This window comes from Choloepus didactylus, chromosome 8 (genome assembly GCF_015220235.1).
Source record: "Choloepus didactylus isolate mChoDid1 chromosome 8, mChoDid1.pri, whole genome shotgun sequence".
Classification (NCBI taxonomy): Eukaryota; Metazoa; Chordata; class Mammalia; order Pilosa; family Megalonychidae; genus Choloepus; species Choloepus didactylus.
Window position 1 is genome coordinate 9,717,785 of NC_051314.1, and position 24,008 is coordinate 9,741,792.

Below are 24,008 nucleotides of genomic sequence, written 5' to 3' on the forward strand. Positions count from 1 at the left end.
GAGCTTGGTATTTATCTTGCTGGGCCTTAAATGACAGTGGCCACCGTTTACCGAGGGCCCAGAGTGGTCTTAGTGTGAGGCTGGCCCCGGGCAGATTCACCCATCCTTTAGGTTTTCCTGAGAGCAAACCAAGAGAGCATTGTTCTTACAACTTTGATAGGTTAAAGTAGAATGCATGACTTGGCCAAGAGCTTATTAAAAATCATGACACAGCACAAAATCTCCAGCCCTTTCGAGAAGGCCGAGCGATGACATCAGACTTTTTATACAAATAGCACATTCAGTAAAGTGGGGGGTGTGGGGTGGGAAATGATGATGACTGACCACAAGTCCACTTAGTGTCCCTGGGACAGTTCAGAAATGGCCTGGCCTGCTGGTCCAGTCTGCTTGATCCACAGGTGCTGGACTAAAGTTGGCGATCCCATTAGATGGGCCTTCTCTGGAGGCCAGTGTCAGCTTGGTCTGTCACTTATTTCCATCAATAAGAAATGACATCAATTTTTAAAAGAATCCACGGAAGGTGAGAGCCTCAGGCAATACTTGTTTAGCTCGGCTTCTCTGCACAGCCCTGGCAGCACTGCGCTTTCCACGTTGGCTCCATCTGTAAGCGCTTTAGTGGAAGAAAGTGCTTCTTCGAGGAACATCAGTTTTAACTTTGGGTAAAAGCTTCACATGAGTGTATTCTAGAATTGAATAAAGAATAGATGTTGAACTCTGAAAGCACTGGGGAGCCATCCTTTCTCCTGGTGAGGTCAACCCCCTGCATTTGCCGAGTGCCTGCTGGTTGCAGAGAACCACCCCTGGGGGATCGGAGGTGACATGACTCAGTCCCTGCAGTTGGGGGCTCAGAGGCTGGCAGGGGGCGGCGGGGGTGCAAAGGACTGCCTATAAAGAAAGAGAGACCCCAGGGCTGTGCTGGAGGTGCGGGAGTTTGGGGGACCCCCCAGGGAGGAGTGACTGACCCTGAGCCGGGGGCTTCCCAGCAGCCGGCGGTGGCTCCGCTCAGGGCTGAGGACGGGGTTTCAGCAAGCAGAGCCGGAGAAGGTGAGCAGGGCACACCCTGAGATGCGGGGTGTTTGCAGATTAATGTGACAAATGTTTTGAAATCCTTCTGCCAAAAAACGGGTAGACATGTGCTTGCTTTTTATATCTAGACACGTATAAGCCTGTTTCTTGCCGTGGATGTTTTATGCCTCCGGAACTTTTTTTTTTAAGTGAACGTGGACTTTTCTTGATAGGAAAGAGAATCTGTGACTAGAAAAAGAAAACTTTTTCTAGACAGCCTCATGTGCTCTATCAATTCTTATAGTCCTTTTCTAGGAACACAAATACTGAATTATTTGAAAAAGTCTATTTTGGGGGAACAAGCTAGGGTACTTCATTTTTGGAGGTATTTTAATAAAAACTGGTGTGGGAAAGGAGTTTGTCTCTGACCCTGAAAAATTTTTCTGTTTTTTTGGTTTTAATATGGTTAATTCTCTGTTTTTATATTATATTGAAACAGTCCCTTTGAGTCAATGGTGTTTGTTCATGATGGTTTTTAGTTCCCACTTCTCAACTTTACACTTAGAAAATGAACTCACAGTCTCGTAATATGCTTATACACTTCATATTGTCGAACTCTTTGCCTTCCAAGGAGAGCAGTGTTCAGTGAGTTAATTTACAGAGATGGAGAAATAGGAGAGCACTGAATTGTCAGCAGAAGTCCTGGGCTAGGGGTGGGCCCCAGCTCTGTGCCCCCCCAGGGTGAAAGCTTGGGCAAGTAGTGGAGCCTTCCTGAGCTGGGGAGTCAGGGGTGAAAATGCTGACGTTGCAAGGTGGTTAGAGAATTGAGCGTGTGCTGTTTTTCAGCTGTGGTGCAAGGCACAGGTGTACCTTAGGTGGGCTTCCTCAGTGTGCAAGAGGTTTATTGGGGTTTGCTCTCAGGAGCAACACCTGAGAGGGACGGTGGGGGTGGGATGGCGCAGGGAGGCATCAAGCTGCTGTGTAGCTGTGATGGGGGCCTCAGCTCACCTCACAGGCCACCCTGCAGATGCTCTGGAGCTGAGGCGGCCCTGCACACTTGCCCTGGGGGGAGACAGGGGAACTCAACTGGTCTTGGGGTGCTGGCTGCCCCCACGGAGGGGTGTATCAGGAATATTGGAGAGGTGAGTGTATTTTAAATATGCACCTACTATGAGGCCAGGATCTCCATGGGCGGGGATGAGCCTGTCTTGTTGCCTGGTGCCGGCCCCATGCCGAGGAGAGACAAACATCTGGAGATGTGTGTGGGAAGAAAGAACAAGCAGCTGAATTCCTCTGGGTTGTGTGGCCTGAGGTCGCCCCCGCTTCCCCTTTTCCATCACCAGGACGACTACAACCACATCCATGGGGGCAAGTGGACGGTGAATAACCTGCGGCTCTACTTGGAGAGCACCCGCGGCAAGGAGGTGACAGGCAAGCTGTTTGACGAGATCCACTGGATCATCGTGCAGTCCCTGAAGGCCGTGGCGGTGAGCGTCTTGCATGGGGGAGGCTGGGGGGCTCACTCAGGCTTGCCCCTGCTGCTCAGTGAGAACCAAGGGGGCCACAAGGCCAGCAAGCTGACACATTGCTTTCAGGAGTCGGGGATGCTTGTCCTGCTGCTGCCAAGTACCTTTTCAGAGTCTCGCCTCCTTCGTGTCTGCCAGCGGTGGAGGCAGCTTCTGGAAGGGAGGGGCCAGCCCCCACCAGATGCTTCCCAGGATTGGCGGGAACCAGGTGGCATCCCGGCCACAGGCCTCGGGCCCTGGGCAGAAGAGCAGGAGAGCCCTCTTGACATTATTGTCTGCTCTTTGCTTATGCCTGTCAAATCCATGAGGAATCTATAGATTTTACATTTTTATTGTGGTAAAAGCTATACAGCGTAAAATTACCATTTTAACCACTTTGAAGTATAACTTCAGTGGTATTTTTTACATTCACAGTGTTGTATTGGCATCAACACCATCCATTACCAAAACCTTTCCATCACCTCTTCGGTAGGGAATATTTTGTCATGAACTGTCGTTTTGGAGATAGACACTCAGCAGCCTCCTTATTCTGAGGCTGCTTGACTTTGATATTTTTAGCTATTTAGGGCTGTGGAAACCTCTTCTTTTTTTTTTTAACTTCAGGTCTTCTATTTGTTTCCTGATTTTTGGTTTTGTTTTATAGTTTGAAAGCAGGTGCATATCTATTTTTGAGGGAAAGGAATAAATGTTTGTGCACCAACATGCCAGGCACTATTTTCAGTGCTTCACTTCTGTTGTGAGGTGTCTTATCACCCCGTGTGAATCATAAGTGACATGGAGGCTCCAGCCCACAGAGCTGGGACTTGGGGGACAGACAGGCTGGGGTCCCAGGTGCCTTTGAGGGAGTGGGCGAGAAAATGATTGTCCCACGTTGCCAGGCACTCACGGGAGCCTGAGTCTCTCCACTTGTGGTCTCGTGGCCTTTTCTCTCCCTTGGAGGGCAGGTGTGGTCTCTCTTCCGGCCTACTGAGAGGGCCCCCACTCAGGTGTGGGGCCTGAGGACACACAGGCTGGGTGTGACTCGGGGACTTGTGGCCCTTGACCATGTATGTCGGGGAGTGGGGTGGGGTGGGGCGGGGACACTTCTCATTCTTTTAACAAGGTGCCTTGTAAAACTTTAAATCCTTAGGGAGTCGCCACCAAGTCGAAGAATGCAAAAACACGGCCAGACTGTAATACATTGTTTTAGTTTCCTAGGCTGCTCAAAGCAGATCCATGATATATATTGACTTTAACAGTGAGAATTTATTAGCTTATGAGCTTATAGTTTTGAGGCCGAGAAAAGTGTCCAGATCAGGGTATCCTCAAGGCGATGCTTTCCTCCTGGAGACCGGCTGCCACGACCCTCAGCTCCTTTGCTTCATGGCCAGGCACATGGCGATGTCTGCTGGTCTCTTCCTTCTCTTCTGGGTTTTGTTGATTTCAGCTTCTTGCTTCTGGGGCTTTCTCTTTGTCTGACTTACATTCTCCTATAAACGGCTCAGGTAAGAGGATTAAGACCCATCCTGAGTGAGTGGGCCACACCTTAACTGAAGTAGCCTCTTCAAAATGTTCTGCTCACAGTGGGTCCACACCCACAGGAATGGATTAACTTTAAGGACATGTTTTTCTGGGGTACGTACAGCTTCAGGCCACCACATATGTATTCCCCACACTTGGAGTTTAGGGGCTGTGAAAAACAGTTCCTTCACTTCCACAGAGTCAAAAATGTGTGAAATTGCTCTTTTGGAGAAAGCATGGTATGGACCTGACAGCATAGTGGGCTTGAGAAAATATTTATATGAAACCTTCTCAGTGTTGGACGAAGTCCGTCTCCCACTGTACCTGTGAGTTAAACGTGCAACTTATGCTGATCCTCCCTGCGTGGTTAAGGGCTCTTCAGAACAGCTGCGCAACGAAAATTACAGCAAGAGTCGATTTCTGTGGCAGCCGGGAGTCTAGGCTTCCTTCCGTCTTGGGTTGGAAGCACTTCCTCTTTTCCAAAGCGCCACGTAAGCACTGCGTGTCGTTTTATTCTTTTATTTGCTTTGCAGTGAGGATTTGCAGGGAGAACGCCTCGGGATCTAGTTAGTTGTTGGAGAGACAGCTTACGGGCAGTTTTCAGCATCTCAGCCCGCTGAAGCCCTCGTGCACCTTGACTGGACAGTGGGTCACGGTGAGAGCAAGTGTGGAGTTCTGGGCTCAGACACGATTTCCCAGCTGGGGACCTTGGACAGGTGCCTGCCCTTTCTGAGGCTCGGCTCTGTGAAACTGGGACCAGGACTCGATGTGGTGGTTTGTTATGTGGGAACCATCCACCGAGGTTAACTTAATGACCAGGAAGCGCTCCATGCAGTTAATCTGTTAGTGTGCGGAATTGCGTGGATCTTAATGTTAGATCACACCCGCCCTTCCACCGCTCCCTAGCTGAGAGCTCTGAGGAGCAGTTGGCTTGTTCATAAACAGAACCTGTGTTTCAGCCCGGGTTCTCGCTGGACTCACAGCTGGATCCTCTAGCCTGGGACTCGGCATCCTGAGCTGGAAAACTGATGGATTCCTAAGGCTCGGAGGGTCTTTGGGGCAGGGATTTATTATTCAGTTTTTATTCGCTCAGCAGATTTTTAGTAGTCGCTCAGTTTTACCAAGTATGTTGCCTTCTGGAGAAGAGGCAGACAAGGCCACCGGAAGCTCCTGGTGCAGGGGATGGAGTGGGCTCTTGGACCACCCAGGAGGGCCAGACCCAGAACACGAGGCGGGATGGATGAGCTGACAGCCACAGCTTAGGGAGCAGAGTGTCCCAGGGGCTGGAGGCAGAGAGTGGGGTCGGAGAATGGCAGAAAAGTGGCTTTGGCCTGAGTGCTGGCTGCGGTGAGGACACCAGGTTTCAGTGGAAATGTAATTCCTGATGAAACAACCCATGGAGCCTTGCTCTTCTCCTACATGAAGTGAGAAGGGTGGATGAAGGTGGCTCGGGAGCCCCTCCCCTTTGGAAGTTTCTAGTTCTGACTCCACCTATCAAATAGAGCCCACCAGCCCTAGCGTAGCAGGAGGCCTCACTGTGCGGCCATGTGGTTCACAGACTTTGGGTGCACAAGAGACCCTGGGGGAGCAGGTGAAAATGCTGATTGCTGGGCTCTCCCCAGAGGTTTTGATTCAGGCAGCTGCATAGGGCCCAGGAATCTGCATTTTAAGCAAGCAACTTGGTGGCCTTTTCTTTTTTTACGTACTTGAAGAAGTTTCTGTAAGATTATATAGATGAAATGGAATGCAAAATTAAAAAGAAAATTCAAACATCTTAAGCCAAGGGGTTTGCTTTTTTCACCAAAAACAGAGGCTCATAATCCAGCACCTGGGAGCCAGTGAAGGTGGAGGAGCCCCGTGGGCTGTTGGGGTTGGTTTGTGATAAGGTCACACAGCCTTCACGGCAGGGCCCCGTGCTTGGAGCTGGAATCACGCCCACCCTGGACAGTTTCAAGCCGAGGGAGACCTTCACTGCTATCGTCAGCCGATGACGAACGAGCCGCAGAGATGCAGTAATAATGCTTCCTAAACCCCATCCATAAGGTCAAGAAAGATGTTCAGTTTCTGAGCCCCATGGGAGGACAGGAAGGGGAAGGAAGTCTGGGGGCGTGAAAGGTTGGGACCCACTGGTCATCGAAAGTGAGATGTGCATCAGAGCTGCGAGGAGGGCACGTGGGGTTTGATGTCAGTGTGAGACGCAGCTTCTCCGAGATGTTGATGTCAGCTGTGCCCTTCGGTACTCACCACCTAACCCTGCTGCTGGCTCTCTCCTCAGCCGGTGATGAACAACGACAAGCACTGCTTTGAGTGCTACGGCTACGACATCATCATAGACGACAAGCTGAAGCCCTGGCTGATTGAGGTAGGTACACGGCACCCTTCCTACACTTCTGCATCAGCAGGCTCACTGTCCCCCAGCCAGGCGGTTGTCAGCCCAGGCAGGAGGACAAGAGAATGTTCATTTCAGAAATGATGTTTGAAATATGACAGCGTTCCAGCCCTCACCCCCATGAGCCCAGCCCACGGAGAGGGGAGCTGGCATCTCTCTTCCTCATGAGCTTGGTGGCTGCCATGCCCCAGGGCTCCAGGGTGCTTGCGGCCTAGTCTGTGCTTCGGCTAGCCTGCACCCTGTCCCACAAGCCTCTCCTGGTCCTCGTGGACGTGCTGCTCCCGCTCAGGAAATGAGCTTGCAAACATGGAAGCCCTTGGTAAGCAGTAAGTCCAGAGATAAGGGATCTTATTTATTATTCTTTGGACCAAGGTGTGGTTTGGAAGTGAATTTGTCTGCCTATTTTAAGGAGTAGAGAGGATGTAGTGGTGGCTGCTTCCGAAGGAACAAAGGCCACAACCCCTTGTTTGTAAGTGCTTTTTGCCTGGTGCCAGCCTGGGCGATGCTTCTCAGGACGGTGGGTCCTGGAGTCCCCGCCCAAGGCTTGAACTGAAAGCTGACCTTGCCCGGGCTGCTTTGCTTCTTCTCTGAAGCCATAAGAGGAGCTACGGGCTCTGAGGGACACAGGGCCAGAAAGAGCCGGAAGAATGAAGGCATTCCAGATGTGCTGGTTTGTCTTCCTGGTGTAACCCTGAGTTCTGTTCTTCTCATCAAGCTCATCTGGAGGTGGACAGCCCAGGCCCTTTAGCTCAGTCACATTTGGAGCCAGGAAACCCGAGTGTCCATTAGCAAGTCGTAGGGGGTGATCCCTGGGAGGGGGAGTCAGTGGGAACCCCGAAGCTTCAGAGAGCCACGTCCAGCCACGCTGCCTTGGCCTCTGTTATCAGAGAGTGAGCTGTTTCCCCTAATAGCGTTTTCCAGCCAACTTTCCATCCTGCCAAGCTGTGGAAACAGTAATGTGTATACGTGTGTGTGTGTGTGCATGTGTGTGTGTGCACGTTCGCATGTCTTTCCTTTCCCTCCACCTTAAACACAGTAACTTGAATGAAAGTCACCATTTCCTTGATGAGCTAGGATCTTAATCATGCATATTACTTCTCAATATAATAATAGCAAATTTTATTCTTAGTGTATTCATAGTAAAGGGTTTTGTATACCACAGTGGTCATTTCAAGGGCAATGAGGACCACACAGTTTTTGACATGAAATACACTAGCTACCCTGAGAGCAGCACAAAGGGACAGCCTGACTGGGAGAAACCTGAACAATTTGCCAATTTGTTGCTTCTAATCTAATCTCCCCGGGAATGAGAAAACAGCTAATGAAGGTCATTAGAGCTGTGTATAGAATAAGAGCAGATAGGTGGTGACCAGTGGCCCGTGGGACTCTCCAGGGAGTAATGTTTGCATTTTAATGTGTGGATTCTATGACACTGCTAAGCTTCTTGGAGGCCGTACGGGACTAACTTCTCACTGATTTGTTGGGTTCCTCGTTTTGGTTAAAATACTGTTTTATTAATGAGGTATTACTCTCAGCAAAAATAGTTGCCTGTTACCTTTTATATAAACCCCACAATTCTGTTTGATCCGGGTTACAGTATCTGGTTTACCAATTCTCGCAAAGCTCTGGGAGGCTTTTGGTACTTAAGACAGAGCTGATCACGTCTATAGACACCAAAATTACATTTGTGATATATGTTGACCTAAATTTTATTTGTGTGATGACTGATTTGTAGGTCCTCATCCTAATCCTAATCCTGTCTTTAAATATTATTTATATTTCATCTGTCAGCTAATGTAGATCATACAATGCTTCCTAGACCACGTGCCCTAAAGGTGTTAGATAGCAACGGTAGGAAGTAATAACTTCCCCTAAAAGCTTGATTGCCACTGTTTTCTTCTGCAGTGCACGTTTTCATTCCAAGTGAAGAATGTGGGTTTTCCCCTTCTCCTAGGTTAATGCATCCCCATCCCTCACCTCCAGCACTGCCAACGATCGAATCCTTAAGTATAACTTGATTAACGACACCCTCAATATCGCTGTCCCTAATGGTGAAATTCCAGACTGCAAATGGAACAAGTCACCCCCAAAGGAAGTTCTGGGAAATTATGAAATCCTGTAAGTATGGGGCTGTGCATCCGTCTTTCTGTTTTCAGATTGAGGTGAACTGAGATCCAATTTGGATGTTCTGGGCATCTGCAGACTTGGCTTATTTGGACTGGGTAGTTCACTTACTAAAGACATTATGGGAAAGAGCCTGTTATAGCTGAAACCAGCCAGCGCTTTGTTTACACTCTTGTTTGAGGAATATTCACGAAGCCCTCACCACGGGCCAGGCCCCGTGTTAGCTGCTGGGGTGGACTTGGTGATTGTCCTCACATGGGTCACCACTGAGTGGGAGGCCTGGGCACAGAGCTGCGTGGCTTTGGGGACGCTCACTGTAGCTCTTTGAGCCTCAGTTTGCGCACCTTTTAAATGGGGATAGCGAGATCCATCCTACAAAATAAAGGATGGCAATAGCTAACATTTGAGGGCTTACTGTGTGCCAGAAACTGCTCAATGCTTTACACACTATTGCATTTAATTTCCCCAGCAACCTTATGAGGTACACATTGTTAGCTCCATTTTGCAGATGCAGAAACAAAGGCTTAGCAAGGCTCAGTGGTTTGCTGGTACTGACAAAAAGCAGGAACAAAGCAAGTGCCCATCAGAAGGGCAGTGGCTGAACAAATTCTGGTTGATTCATACCGGGGAATATTAGGTGGCTGTTAAAATGACTGACCTAGTGCTATACTGTGGGGCCTGGGTGGAGTGAGAAAAGCAAATTGCAGAAGAGAGTGTCTGATGTCATCTCTCTAAGCACACAAACAGTGACCTCAGAACCCCTGATAGGATGTGTGTGTGTGTGTGCTCACTTGTGAGTGGGCGGGCAGGGGGGAGACGTGCAAGGGCCCCTGCGTGAGGCTGCCGGCATGAACTGCTCCTGGGGGCAGGGGGGACTGGAATGGGCAGCTGAGGAGAAGAGGAAGGTGGGCTGCTCTGAAAGCCAGAAGGAGTGTGGATGTTAGGATCACATTTACATGTTTACATAAAAGTAAATAGGCATATTTAATTTAAAAATTAAAAAAAAAAAAACAGAGGAAGGCATATTTAGTGAACTTTATACACACACACCCCCGGCAGCCCGCTCAGTGCTACTACAGTTAGTAGGAGCTGCGGGTGTGGGGCTGTGGGCACAGGCCAGGCCCCCCGCATGCCTCCTGCGCCTCTGCTGTGGGTGATGTTGAGGTGTGAGGTCCCCCCACATCCTCCTCTGGGAGCGGGAGGCCTGGCCGGCAGCACCGGGACCTCCGGGGGGTTGGTGGTCCCGAACTCCAGGGGAGACCCGGCAGTGTGGTCGATTGTTTTCCTCCAAGCACATTCACCTGCGGGAGGCCGGGTGCAGGGTCCGTAGAGAGTGGGAAGTGCCCAGATTTGGGGATTTGCCAGCCTGGGAGGAGGGAGAGAGGGAAGGGCAATGGAATGGAGGCTGCTCGTTGGTGATAATGGGGTGCAGGGCAGCAGGGACATGAGCCTGTGAGGGCGGTGAGAAGGTGGGAGGTCCCCCAGAGGTCCCACTGGGATGAAGGCTTGTTAGTGTCTTGGCACCAGAGTGAGCTGGGAAGGGAAGGGGCAGTGGTCAGAGAGAGGGGATTTGCAATGGAGATTATGGGGGTGTGAAGTTACTGAGCATGGCAGGTTTTGGGGGTGAGCATGGGAATGGGGCTGAGATGGGGTGAAAGACAGGGTCAGTGGAGGGGCAGAGTGATAGATTGGGCACTGGGGGTCTCATCTACTTGGTCTTTGCAGGGAGTGTGTGACTCCCCAGGGAATGAGGGGCAGTGACCTGGAGGGGTGCAGGCGACCGCAAGGTTGCTGATAGAGGACAGAACCTCCAGGGAGCACAGAGAAGAACTTAGGGCCTGTGGAGATGGAGGGTGTGGTCAGAGTGGGCATGTCCAGGGCCCCTTAAGGATAGCGGTCTGGAGGGTAAAGGGCAATGTGAAGGTGACAGGCCTCTCTGATGAGGGGCCTCTGGGGCAGATGGGGGAGCTGTGCTTGGGGGGTGCTAGGTGTGTTTGTGGGGTTGGATCTTACCAGGAGCTGGGGTGCCTGAGGTGGGGGTTCCCTCTTCAGTCCAACTGAAAGTGGGGGGTCTCTTTGTTCCCATCCAGTCCAAGGCATTAAGGCCTGGGACAGACACATTTCCTCCCAAGCTGCAGCCAGTTTAAGAAGCAGAGGCCAGAAGCCTCACTACTTTAGGCTGAATAGGATCAAAGGTGTCCCCTTTCCTCAATCCGTCTCCCTTTCCTGTAAGGTAACGGAAGGCTCCTGTGTGGGGCCGGTAGTTCCTAACTTGCTCCCTCTGATACTTCAAATTATATGTCAGGATGAAGAATCCCGTTCTGGTCTTACAAGGGTGGCCTCTTGCGAGTAATAAGTGGTGGAACTGGGGAGCAGCCTCGGGGGAGGAGCAGGGGCTCCGACACCCTCAGGGGCCACTTTAGCAGGTACCAGGAACATGGCGTTCGGTGCTCCCCACAAGCCTTTGGGGTTTACCAGTTTAAAGAGGAGGTGGCTGGGGTGCACATCCCCTTGCCCAAGGCCACACCCAGAAATAGTGTCCTGCTGCTGCCCTGGTCTGCTGCCCTGGCCTTGGGGCCGTGAGACCTGGCACCCTGCGTCTGCCTCCCCCAGGGCCTGGTTCTGAGGTTGCAGTTGTGCTTCTACAGCCTTTTAAAAGCTACTGGGCTGAGCCCTAAACGTGACTATGTTCTGCCTGTTGAACACCAAGAAGAAAAGCCTGCGAGGATGGGAGGGGACCTCGGACAAACCGTCAGGTGTCTGTCCGCCTAAATGATAGTGAACAAAAACGGAGGTCTCTGCCTGATGAGCATAAGAGCCAATCCATGATTTGAAGTTTCAAAGAGAGAAAAAGTTTATTGCTATGCACAAAGCAGGAGATCAGATGGCCTATTGGCCTTAAAATCTGTCTCCTGGAGTCTAAGGAGTTCAGGGTTTTTATGGATTCAAGGAAGGGAAGATTGAGATATTAACATTACAAGAGTAAATACACCCAGGGCTGAGACTGCTTGTGTTTCAGCAATTTCAGGTATTAACGTTTGGCTATTCTACAATATAAAAAGAAAGAAACATCTTTATAATGTTTTGGTAATCGTAATCATTTGTTAATTCTTAATTTCTTGGTTACAATTCCTCCCTTGTGTTTTTGTGCTTTCCTCAATCTTGAGCGGTGTCTGGGTAACCACTGTTTTAGCTTCCTCTTGCTGAAAGGGGGCATCTATATTATGGGGTAGAGGATTGAAACTGTTGTCAGGAGGCTTTTAGTCTCGGAAAAACCTAAGTATATTGAAAAATATAAGTTTAAATTAAAGGAGTAGGTGGAGGTGATTTATAGCAATGTTACATTGGGGAATTAACTTTTTATCGATTTCAAATAGAACCCAGGGTGTTCCTTAGGGTTTTCAGGAATAGTGTTGGCAATATGTGGCTGAGACCTGCGTAAGAGTAGCCTCCGGAATGTTCTCCCGACTCTATTTGAAATTTTATTTTATTGAAACTTAATTTTATTTCTTTTCCCCCTTTCGATCACAAATCCATTGCTAATCCTGCAGTGTCAGGGAGATTATCCCTGGAAGTCAAGTCCCACGTGGAGGGGAAGGTAGTGAGTTTATTTGAAGAATTTGGCTTAGAGAGAGAGAGACCACATTTGAGCAAAAGAGATTTCTGGGGGGTGACTCTTAGGCATTATGTCATTACAGAGATAAGTTTTCCTTTTATTAGGCAGGGCTCATATTTTAGAGTAAATTAGGAGGTCCTATCCCTTGAGAGAATAAGTAGGAAATGTCTAGGTGGGAATTTTAATAGTTCCATGCTTTCTTTCCCCAGTTCCTCAAAGGATCTCACAAGTATCTTTTCATTTTATACCCCAAACCCTCTGAAACACATCAGGGTATTACATCAACTTGTACAGAATACGAAGATCTCATTCCCTATTCTGGGTTCCATGTCAAACAAAGCTGAATTAGGTTCTTTAAATAAACTGACCAGACAGGTTAAATCAGATAGAGTGCCACAGAAAATTTTAATTTTGGAGAAAATAGATCTCTTCCTCCTTTGGTCTCACACAAACCAAAGTCTTAAAATACAGATGTTATCATCTTTACCCTGTATTCAGATTTACGTTAACCCCTAACCAGATCAACCTCATTCACATCCCTAATTGAAGTCTAATCTTTGTTCAGCTTCTTTAGCAGTTGCTGTATGAAGTAATGCTGACTTCCAGAGCTGCAGAACTCTGTGTCTTTGAGTCTCAGGTGTCACACGGATACCCCGAATTCCAGGGAGCTACCAGGTTATACACAAAAGCAAAGCATCTCAGAATTTAGAAATAACAGTTAGAGCTCAGGAATAGATGTGACTGTTATTAGAGCTTACAATCTAGGCCCTAATTTTCTGATGAGCATTTTATAAATGAAGCTGTTTCCGGAAATAAGAACATTTTACAGTTGACTTACATTGGGTCAACCACAAGCCATAGCAGCAGTTTTGTCTTGACTCACCTTTACACATTTACCAGGGTTATGTTAATTAACAGGTAGAACATAATTTATATGCTTGCTTTGCTTCTCTTTTAAAGCCCCCTTTTTTTTGAAGACAAATTTCTGACTTATAGCTGACTACGTATACTTTTAGAGAAGCATTAGAGCAAAGAAGTGTAACTGACAGGTTAATTTGGTTGTTTCCAGGACATGTAACATTTTTCTAATGATAAGTAACACCACACAATTAACAACATCATACCATTGTCTCACATCGTGCAGATCATTATCAGGATATAACGTGAACAGGGAGAACATTGTCAAGTCTTTATGAATTTTATACAGTCTCTAAATATATGAATAACATTTCACCCATACAAATTTAACCAACAGAAGATTAGAAAATACCTTTTAATTTTGATAACACTTCCCAAACACTTCTCTTATAGTATATTAAACAACTGTTGTTAGCTCCTTACTTTTACAAGGTGGAAAAACAATCTCTTGCAACAGTTTGAAATAAACAGCTATCCTTTAGCGTTCAATTTTGGGAGGTCAAAATGTCAAAGGTTGTTAGGTTTAAACATTATGTTAAACAGGAAACTGGGTTACTGTGAAACAGTATTTGATTCCTTATTTAACCAAAGTGAAAATGGGAGTTAATATTGTTGTAAGAAAAAGACTTAGTTCTTTTAAAGTAAGACTTGTCTTCTAAAATAAAGGATGATAAGGTCAACACAGACATCAACAAGGATATTATTCTGATATGACATAGAATCTTTGTCTTCTAGACAGAATACTCAGGTGGCTAAGAAAAACTTTTTATAACCTTTCATTAAGAGAAGACCAACAATGTGCATTATTTTAACAGAGAGAAAACTAAACTCCAATTTTGTATGAATATAGTTTGACACAAAAAGCTCTTAAAAGTTATTATAAACAAGCCTATCAAATTTCTGGTCTGCATTGTCTATGACAAACAAAATTCACTTTCACAAACCCTTTATAACTTTCCATATCCATTCCGGTCTTGTCTTATATATCCCTGCCTCTTACTTCATGAAAACAAGCTATTTTATTTTAGAACAAACTGCAGTACCTTAGACAAACTTATCAAATCTTAATCAGCATTGACTAACCAAAATTCACTTCCAAAAACTTCCAGAACTTTCCATATTCACCCAGGCTTTGTCCTACACATTCTCAAGGACAAAACTACATACCTTTCTTTAACAAAGCACATCCTGTATACTTTACATACCTGCATACCTTAAGTTGCCAGAAAGATCTTTGATACTGTCTGTAAACATCCTATGAAATATAATTCTTTAAAAAATAGTTTGTCAAAATAATAATTTCATTAAACACAAACAGTTTTCACCATCTTAAAGATCTCATAGGTATAATGATAGCTTATTTTATCAGTAAACTTGTATAAATTTTGGGAGAACCAAATTTACCCTAGTAGAATAAATTGTATTTGTTTGGCTCAAAAGTCACCATAAAATTTTTTTCTAGAATTGGACTAGACTTTATCACTGCATTTTTGCAGCTATGTTTGCCTTTTTCTATTGGAGGTTAAAAAAAAAAATCTCTTTGTTTTCTTAATATCCTAAAACTATGAAAAACCTCAAAAGTATCAAATCACTGGGAAATATACAGCAATTGTTCAATTTGTCCCCAGCATAAATCCAGGAAAACTTTTCCATAGCTCTCAAGGACATTTTCTCTTACTGAAATTCAGCAATTAGATCTTATTCAATTATCCCTATCCCCAGGCTATTTATATTTTAATAATGATTTGTTTATTGCAGTTACCATTGCAGAGGTGTTTTAAAATTTGGGGATTCTCTCAGAACAAGCATGGCCTATTCTGCAGCATTTCTTCTGTGCCTACCATTTCTAATCCCCAGGCCCAGTACAAAGAACTCTAAACCAAACCCACACCTCCCCATCTTTCTTCTCCCCAGTGTTCCCCTGTAGCTGCCTTAGCTGGTTCATTCATATTCAGCCAAGGTTTAAGAGGCCCTGGTGGGGATAGATGGGGCAGAAAAATGAGGCTGTTGAATTTGGTTTTAAAAGTTTTCAAATGAGGACGATGGGATGTAAGACCTCTAATGTGGCCTTAGTATTGGTGAGAGTTACTGTGCCCTTCTTTTGATTGTTTCCAATTACTAGATCTGTTTCATATAAGGAAGTGACCTGGACAACTGGAAAAGTTTTTCCCATTTCCCAAGGCAGCCCTCTGCTGCCTTCCAGAAATTCCAGGGGGCAGTTTCTTTCCAATGTCCAGGTTTGTTTGCAGTAAAATTACAGGTACTAAGTCTTTGAATCCTGGTGCCTGGAGGGTTTCTTTTTTCTTTTCTTTTTTTTCTTTTCTTTTCTTTTCTTTTCTTTTCTTTTCTTTTCTTTTCTCTTTTCTCTTCTCTTCTCTTTTTTTTTTCTTTTCTTTTCTTTCTTCTCTTCTCTATCTTGTCTTCTCAGGACTCTAGGAAGAGTATTAATTTATGAATACATGCACTTCCTTACCTGTACACAATTTGAATAGAGCTCTTTTAAGAATTTTTGTTTGCCAATTTGGTATTACCATCTGGAGGTAGGAATATATTCATTGCACAAACAGATGCAACTAGAAAGACACAACAAAAGACAGAAATATGGAAATACAAACCTCAACTAATTTGAACCCAACTTTTTCATCTTTTTCTGGTATTGTTGAATATTAGCACAATTTGGGTTATAAGTTGCTAACATTGAAGTAGTAACCAAGCTTTCTGTTTTCTTTGGGTCTTCTCTATAGGGTGGGGTATTATTTCCAATTACGTAAATTCTTTTTTGGAGAATGGGGTGTGCACATATACAGATCCTCTCGGGTCTCCCTGTTCGTCTACTCTTACAGGCCCTTGCCAGAGGGATAGAGGTTTTGACAGTGGCTCTGCTCAGCCCTGGCCAAGTTGAGTACCCTGGCGGCGATGGGAGGGGTACACCATTTCTGTCTCTGGAGGAGAAGGAGAGAAGGAGGGAGGGGGGAGGGGGAGAGGGAGGAAAGAGGGAGGGGGGAGGTGGTAGGGGAGCTTCCTCTACCAATTAGGAACACTTCGACAATACAGATGCACTAACACACCAACTCACAATTTAAACAGACATTTAACGCTTACTTATATATTTAAATAACACATCAATTAATAACCAAACGGAACACACCAATTAACAATTAAACAGGCATTAAACACTTAACTATATCTAAATAACACACCAATTAACAAACAGGCATCATACACTTTCTAAATTTCATTAACTATCAATTAATTGGTGGATTATTATTTTCGTGGAGTATACTCAAAAGACAAACTCAGGTGAGGGCCTTGTACCCCATGCAGAACGGTACCCAGAAAACAGAAAGGTGTCGAGGTCAGAGCAAGGGGGATTATTCTGGAAGTGGAATCCAGGGCCTCAAGCCCAGGTCCGGGGGACTTGAACCGCCGTACTAACTACCTGATCCACTTCTACCTTGATGACCCACTCGCCCAGTCAGATGTCCAGACTTGGAACTGGAAACCGTTTCTCTCGGATGCTTTTTAAAGCGCGAGGGTCTGCAGTGCCGGAAGAGCAGAAGGAAACCCGGTGGCCGAGCCTCTAGACTAAAGGGGTCTAGTGGCCCAAAAGGCTCAGTCCCCGTGCTTACCCGTCCTGGGGCTCCAGAATTTCAGGCAGCCAGACTCCTTGCTCCTTAGGGACCTGGTCCCACCAGAGTCACCAAACCGATACTGAACAAAAGGAGGTTTTCTGCCCAATGTGCATAACAGCCGGTCCATGACACCGGGGTTTCAAAGAGCAAAAGCGTTTATTGCTACGCGCAAAGCAGGAGAGCAGATGGCCCAACGGCCCAAAAATCTGTCTCCCTGATTCTAAGGAGTTCGGAGATTTGATGGATTCGAGCAAGGGGAGATGGTGTCCTTACCACTGCAATATCAAGTGTAAACAGGGCTGAGACTAGGCTAGAATGACCATTACAATAGGTGTATCTGGGGCTGAGACTAGTTGAGTTTCAGTATTTCAAGTGTTAACTTCTGGCTATTCTGCAATGCAGAGAGAAAAAAAAAATGTCTATAGAATGTTTCAATAATCATAATCACTTGTTAATTCTTTTTTAAAAAAATTTTTAATTGAGATTGTTCACATGCCGTATTATCCAAAGATCCAAAGTGTACAATCAGTTGCCCACAGTATCATCATACAGCTGTGCATCCATCACAGTTTTTTTTCTATTTTTAGAAAATTTTCACCACTCCAGAAAAGAAATAAAAACAAAAAAAAGGAAACTCAAATCCTCCCATACCCCTAACCACCCCCCCTCCATTATCGATTCACAGGATTGGTATAGTACATTTGTTACTGTTGATGAAAGAATGTTAAAATACTACTAACGGTAGTATATAGTTTTCAGTAGGTATATTTTTTCCTATATGCCCCTCTATTATTTTTTAATTCAATTTTAATGAGATATATATTCACACACCATGCAGTCATACAAAGCGTACAGTCAGTTGTTCACAGTACCACTGTATAGTTGTGCATCCATCACCAAAATTAATTTTTGAACATTTTCATTACCACACACACAAAAATAATAAGAATAAAAATTAAAGTGAAAAAGAACAACTAAAATAAAGAACACTGGGTACCTTTTTTTTTTTTTTTTTGCCCCCATTTTTCTATCATTCATCCATACACTGGACAAAGGGGAGTGTGGTCCATATGGTTATCCCAATCACATTGTCACCCCTCATAAGCTACATTTTTATACAGTCATCTTCAAGATTCAAGGGTTCTGGGTTGTAGTTTGATAGTTTCAGGTATTTATTGCTAGTTATTCCAATTCATTAGAACCTAACAAGGGTTATATTGTGTGTAAGAGTGCTCACCAGAGTGACCTCTCGGCTCCTTTTGGAATTTGCCACTGAAGCTTATTTCATTTCCGTTCACATCCCCCTTTTGGGCAAGAAGATGTTCTCCATCCCCTGATGCCAGATCTAGATTACTCCCCGAGAGTCATATTCCACGTTGCCAGGGAGATTTATATCCCTGAGTGTTAGATCCCATGTAGGGGGAAGGGCAGAGATTTCACCTGCAAAGTTGGCTTAGCTAGAGAGAGAGAGGGCCACATCTGAGCAACAAAGAGGCATTCGGGAGGGGGTTCTTAGGCACAATTATAGGCAGGTCTAGCCTCTCCTTTGCAGCAACAGTCTTCCCAAGTTATGCCCCTCTATTATTAACTTCTAGTTATAGTGTCATACATTTGTTCTAGTTCATGAGAGAGATTTCCAATATTTGTGCAGTTGATCACAGACATTGTCCACCACAAGATTCACTATTTTATACATTCCTATCTTTTAACCTCCAACTTTCCTTCTGGTGACATACGTGACTCTGAGCTTCCCCTTTCCACCACATTCACAGACCATTAGTGCTGTTAATTATTCTCACAGCATGCTACCATTACTCTGTCCATTTCCAAACATTTAAGTTCACCCTGGTTGAACATTCTGCTCATAATAAGCAACTGCTCCCCACTCTTTAGCTTCATTCTATATCCTGGTAACTTAGATTTCATGTCTGTGAGTTTACGTATTATAATTCGTTCATGCCAGTGAGACCCTACAATATTTGTCCTTATGTGTCTGTCTTATTTCACTCAATGTAGTGCCCTCAAGGTTTCTTCATCAACCTCATTTTTTTTAAGATGGTTTTGTTCACACACCGTACATTCCATCCTAAGTAAACAATCAATGGTTCCCTGTATAGTCATGTATTTATGTATTCACCACCATCACCACTATCTATATAAGGACATCTCTATTTCTTCCACAAAGAAGGAGGAAGAGTCAGAAGGTAGACAAGAGAAAAAGAAAAGATAGAGAAAAAAAAATGACTGCTAGGAAGTAACAAAAGGAAAGATAGCATTAAACTAAAGTAGAATAAAGAGTCAGACAACATCACCAATGCCAAGAGTCCCATACCCTTCCCCTATGTCCCCCCCCCCCCCATAAGTATTTAGCTTTGGTATATTGCCTTTGTTACATTAAAGGAAGCATAATACAATGTTTCTGTTAACTATATCTCTAGTTTGCATTGATTATATTTTTTCCCCAATCCCACCCTATTTTTAACACCTTGCCATGTTGACATTCATTTGTTCTCCCTCATGTAAAAACATATTTGTACCTTTTATCACAGTTGTTGAGCACCCTAGGTTTCACTGAGTTATACAGTCCCAGTCTTTATCTTTCCTCTTTCCTTTTGGTGTCCCACATGCTCCTAACCTTCCTCTTTCAACCATGTTCATAGTTATCTTTGTTCAGTGTACTTACGTTGCTGTGCTACTACCTCTCAAAATTGTGTTCCAGACCTCTCACTCCTGTCTTTTCCTTTTTGTCTGTAGTGCTCCCTTAGTATTTCCTGTAGAGCAGGTATCTTGTTCACAAACTCTGTCATTTTCTGTTTGTCAGAGAATATTTTAAGCTCTCGCTCATATTGGAAGGACAGTTTTGCTAGATATAGGAGTCTTGGTTGGTGGTTTTCCTCTTTCAGATCTTAAATATATCATACCACTTCCTTCTTGCCTCCATGGTTTCTATTGAGAAATCCACTCGTAGTCTTATCAAGCTTCCTTTGTATGTGATGGAATGCTTTTCTCTTGCTGCTTTCAGGAATCTCTCTTTATCTTTGACATTTGACCTGATTATTAAGTGTCTTGGTGTAGGTCTTTTCAGATCTATTCTGTTTGGGGTACACTGCGCTTCTTGGATATGTAATTTTATGTCTTTCATAAGAGATGGGAAATTTCCATTGATTATTTCCTCTTTTATTGCTTCTGCCCCTTTTCCCTCCTCTTCTTGTGGGACATCCATGACTTGTACATTCCTGCATTTCATGTTGTCATTCAATTCCCTGAGATGTTGTTCATATTTTTCCATTCTTTACTCTATCTGTTCTTTTGTGTGTAGGCTTTCAGGTGTCTTGTTCTCCAGTTCCTGAGTGTTTTTTTCTGCCTCTTGAGTTCTGCTGTTGTATGTCTCCATTGTGTCTTACATCTCTTGTGTTGTGCCTTTCATTTCCATAGATTCTGTCAGTTGTTTTTTTGAACTTTCGATTTCTACCATATGTATGCCCAGTGTTTTCATTATACGCTTCATCTCTTTTGCCATATCTTCCCTAAACTTTTTGAATTGATTTAGCATTAGTTGTTTACATTCCTGTATCTCAGTTGAAGTGTAAATTTGTTCCTTTAACTGGGCCATAACTTCATTTTTCTTAGTGTTGGTTGTAGTTTTCTGTTGTCTAGCCATCTGGTTTCCTTGGTTACCCTGATCAGGTTTTCCCAGACCAGAACAGGCTCAGGTCTCAGAAGGAGGCAATAGTATCAGGTCCTCCTGAGGGTGTGTCTTAGAAGATTGGTGCACCCTGTGAAGCCTCAAGCCGCTATGCTTTTCTGCCCAGCAGGTGGCACCTGGCAGCCTGTATCTCCAGACTGGTGTAGGAGGTGTGGCATGTTGCTATTTTCTCCCAGGTTCTGGGGTCTCGTTCTGAATGGAAGGCGGGTAGTAGAGCTTGGCACTGCCTCTTTCCTCTTAGGGAAGATAGACCCCCTAGGGAGAGGTCATTAGCATTTGAATAATCTCTGACTCTCAACCCTTGTCTGGGATTGAGCATTGGGAATTGAAAATGGCTGAGGCTTTCTCCACTGAGCCGAAAAAGGAACAGAAAGCCCCCCTTCAGGGCCAGTCTGCGCCCTCCCTCAGTTTCACCCATTGGCCAGAGATAGCACCGGGTCCTCTGTGCTCCCCCTCCTTCCCAGAGAGGTCCTCTGGCTCTCCAAGGTCAGTCGTTACCAAAAGCCTCTGTCTGCTTGTTGGGGATTCGTAGCTTGTATTGAGTGGAGCACGCTTGTTAATTAAAACCCCAGTAGGAGCTCAGCTGAGCTATATTCGTTTGCTCCGTGAGTGCTGCCCTCTAGCACCATGAAGCTTTGCTGTTCAGGCTGTGGGGAGAGGGGACTCCTGGCTTGGATCCGCAGTTTTTACTTACCAGATTTTGTGCTGTGATCTCAGGCATTCCTCCCAATCCAGGTTGGTGTATGATGAGTGGATGGTCACATTTGTCCCCCTGGAGTTATTCCAGGTTATTATTCCTGGTTATTAGTTGTTCCAGGGGGACTAACTAGCTTCCGCTCCTCTCTATGCTGCCATCTTCTCCTGGCGTTAATTCTTAATTTACCTAAGTGGCCAAGTCCTTCCTGAGACCGTCTGTCCCAGATGCCTCCTGCTCACCAGCTGTTGGGTTTATTTTGGTTTGTTTTTAAAGCCGCACAGACCAGCACAAACACTTCCTACACCTGGGGACTACATGTGTGTTCCCCCATTCACCCCACAGAGTCTCACTGCACCCCTCACCCTGAGTGAAGAGTGAGGTCCCAGGGGTGGCTCGGAACCAGGCCACTCCAGGCCACCGGTCAGGGGTGCAGACACGGGACAGGCAACAGTGATGACACAGACAGGGAGTCAAGGGGGGGCTCCAGCAACCCCTAGGAAGAGGTGGTCTGGCCCCATGGAGGCTTCCGGGGAGAAACCCCGAGTCCCCAGGGGCCCTCTGTGTTGACCCTGGACCTCTACCCGCCCTGTTATAGTGGGTAGCGACAGATTCCTCTGGATTAGAGAATTCAGGCAGCCAAAAGGAAAATGGGGAAGGATGGTGTTGGTCCAAGGTGGTGGGGTCTGGGACCAGCCTTTCCTGGGCTGGGGCAAGTGAGCACCTCAGACCCTCCCTGTCCGGTTCTCCTCCTCCTGGGCAGGTCACAGTCTGAACTGGGGTTCCCATGCTGTGCGTGAAGGTGTCGGTTCTCTCCCTCGCTGCCTGGGTTGAGTCCGTGGGGTCTCATTCAGACCCCTTGTGGTCATTGCCAATTTGATCTGGTGTCCTTGGGGGTTGGGGGCTGTCCACAGTCCATCCTCCATGACCTCAGGGGTGGTGTTTGGTGGGTGGGCTGGAGGCAGATGGGGATGGAGTCCAGGGACATGGCAGGGGGGCATGGCCGGGGGCATGGCTTGGTGGGGGGTGGGGGGTGGGCACGGCCAGGCTTCTCTGGGCCGAGTCAGGTGGGTGGGCAGCCCAGGGCTGCGCTCGACTCACTGTGACCCTGGAGGGTTGTCTCTGTTTCCAGGTATGACGAGGAGCTGGCCCAGGGTGACGGGGCTGACCGGGAGCTGAGAAGTCGTCCGGGACAGTCTCTGGGGCCCAAAGGTGGCCGGCTGCGCGACTCGGGGAGAACCGCCCTCACCACCTGGAAGTGACGGCCGCAGGACACTCCCACCTGGCCTCGGCGGGCCTCAGGCCTCGCTCACACACCCGGGCCCTTTCTGAAGCCTGGTTTTATAGATTTCCTTTTTCTATGTCTTTTTTCCCTTTCCTAAGCACTGTAAATAAATAAAGGCACTCCTCTGGTAGGTTAAAAAGCCTATTTCATTAGTGCTGAAAAGAAGTAATGCACAGACATGTATAAAATCAACTCTTAAAACAGGAATCAGCTTTTGCATGTGAATTAGTTTATTATAAGTTATACACATTTTTTAAAATTTGCACTGTTAGAAACATTAAAAACAAGACCTCTTGATATCTTAAAGAATAATCCTGTAAAAAGCAGTGTATATAATCTGACAGCTATTTTGATTTCATTCCTTTTTACTTGACTGATTTTGAAGAAACCAGGCAACTAGAAATTTTCCTCAGTAATCTGTCTTTGCAGAGACCTCTTTCCGTCACTTAGGTTTTATGAGTCTGTCATAAATTTAAGCAGATGAGCAGTTTCCTCTGCGTGGCTTATGGTGTCATCTTCGGCAACTGTCAGCAGCGAGGAGCGGTGGGTCGTGCTGTGTTTACCTCAAGCTGTCTCGGACACCAGTGACTTACGGAAAAGTCTGGGGAGGAAACCCATCGGTGGGTTAGAGTGACTGGTGCGTGTGGACAAGCCCACCTCCGGGGCCTGGACGGACATGGGCCGCTTGTTTGCTGGTGCTCTGTAATTCACTGTCTTCAGTTTACCTTTCAGACTCCTTTCCTCTTTTTCATTATCGTGTTAGTAATGGGATTTTGTTCTCACCGTATGTCACTGAGTACCTTCATCAGATAGAGTCTTTGCTTAATCCTTAGGTCAAGCTGTCTTTGTTCCTGTACATTAGTGTCTGGTTTACATGTTATAGAGCGTGCGTGTGTCTGTGTGTGCACATGTTTTTAATGACGTTTCACTGCCAGTTAGGGAAAATGTCCTTTTAAATGGATATGGTACAGTTTAAAGTGAGAGAAGCGTGATTCAAATGGTATTTAGCTAGAATCCAAATAAACTGCAATTATTGGGGATGTGTTCACTGTGTTCATTTTAAACCTGAAATTGTTCCAACTCAGTGTTCTGATTTGAATTGTACATTTTGTGCGTTCCTTGATGTTTTGTTTTAATGTTGAAAAACAAAAAAAAACCCTCTACATAGTTGCATGACAGTGGGTGTGGGCTTGCCTCTGGATCCTGGCCCAGCTGTTTATCAGTCTGTGTCTCTAGACTATCTGTGGGCAGTGTATAAAATGGGGTTGAATTATATTTGTCTCAGAAATTACAAGTGCCTGCCCCCCATTTTTTAAATACAGTTTTATTGAGGTATATCTACATCCCCTACAGTCATCCACAGTGTACAGTCATTCACAGTACCATCATATAGCTGTGCATTCTTCACCAGAAGCAATTTTTGAACATTTTCCTTATTCCAAAAGAAATAAAAATAAAAGTAAAAAAAGAACACCTAAAACATTCCATCCCCCCATCCCACCCTATTTTTCATTTAGTTTTTGTCCCCATTTTTCTACTCCTCTGTCCATACACTGGATAAAGGGAGTGAGAGCCACCAGGTTTTCACAATCACACAGTCACACCATGTAGCC

The 24,008-nt window shown here is 45.7% G+C and overlaps 1 protein-coding gene across 6 annotated transcripts in view; it reads left to right on the forward strand.

Moving 5' to 3' along the window:
- Positions 1-22,534, forward strand: part of TTLL1 (tubulin tyrosine ligase like 1) — a 42,813-nt gene extending 20,279 nt beyond the window's left edge. For all 6 annotated transcript variants that reach the window (XM_037847091.1, XM_037847093.1, XM_037847094.1 and 3 more), the window contains 4 exons: positions 2,349-2,492; positions 6,307-6,393; positions 8,375-8,538; positions 22,243-22,534. In XM_037847091.1, the coding sequence (XP_037703019.1) occupies positions 2,349-2,492; positions 6,307-6,393; positions 8,375-8,538; positions 22,243-22,372 (525 nt within the window). In that variant the 3' untranslated portion in view covers positions 22,373-22,534. The remainder of the gene's footprint in view (positions 1-2,348; positions 2,493-6,306; positions 6,394-8,374; positions 8,539-22,242) is intronic.
- Positions 22,535-24,008: the final 1,474 nt, after the last annotated feature.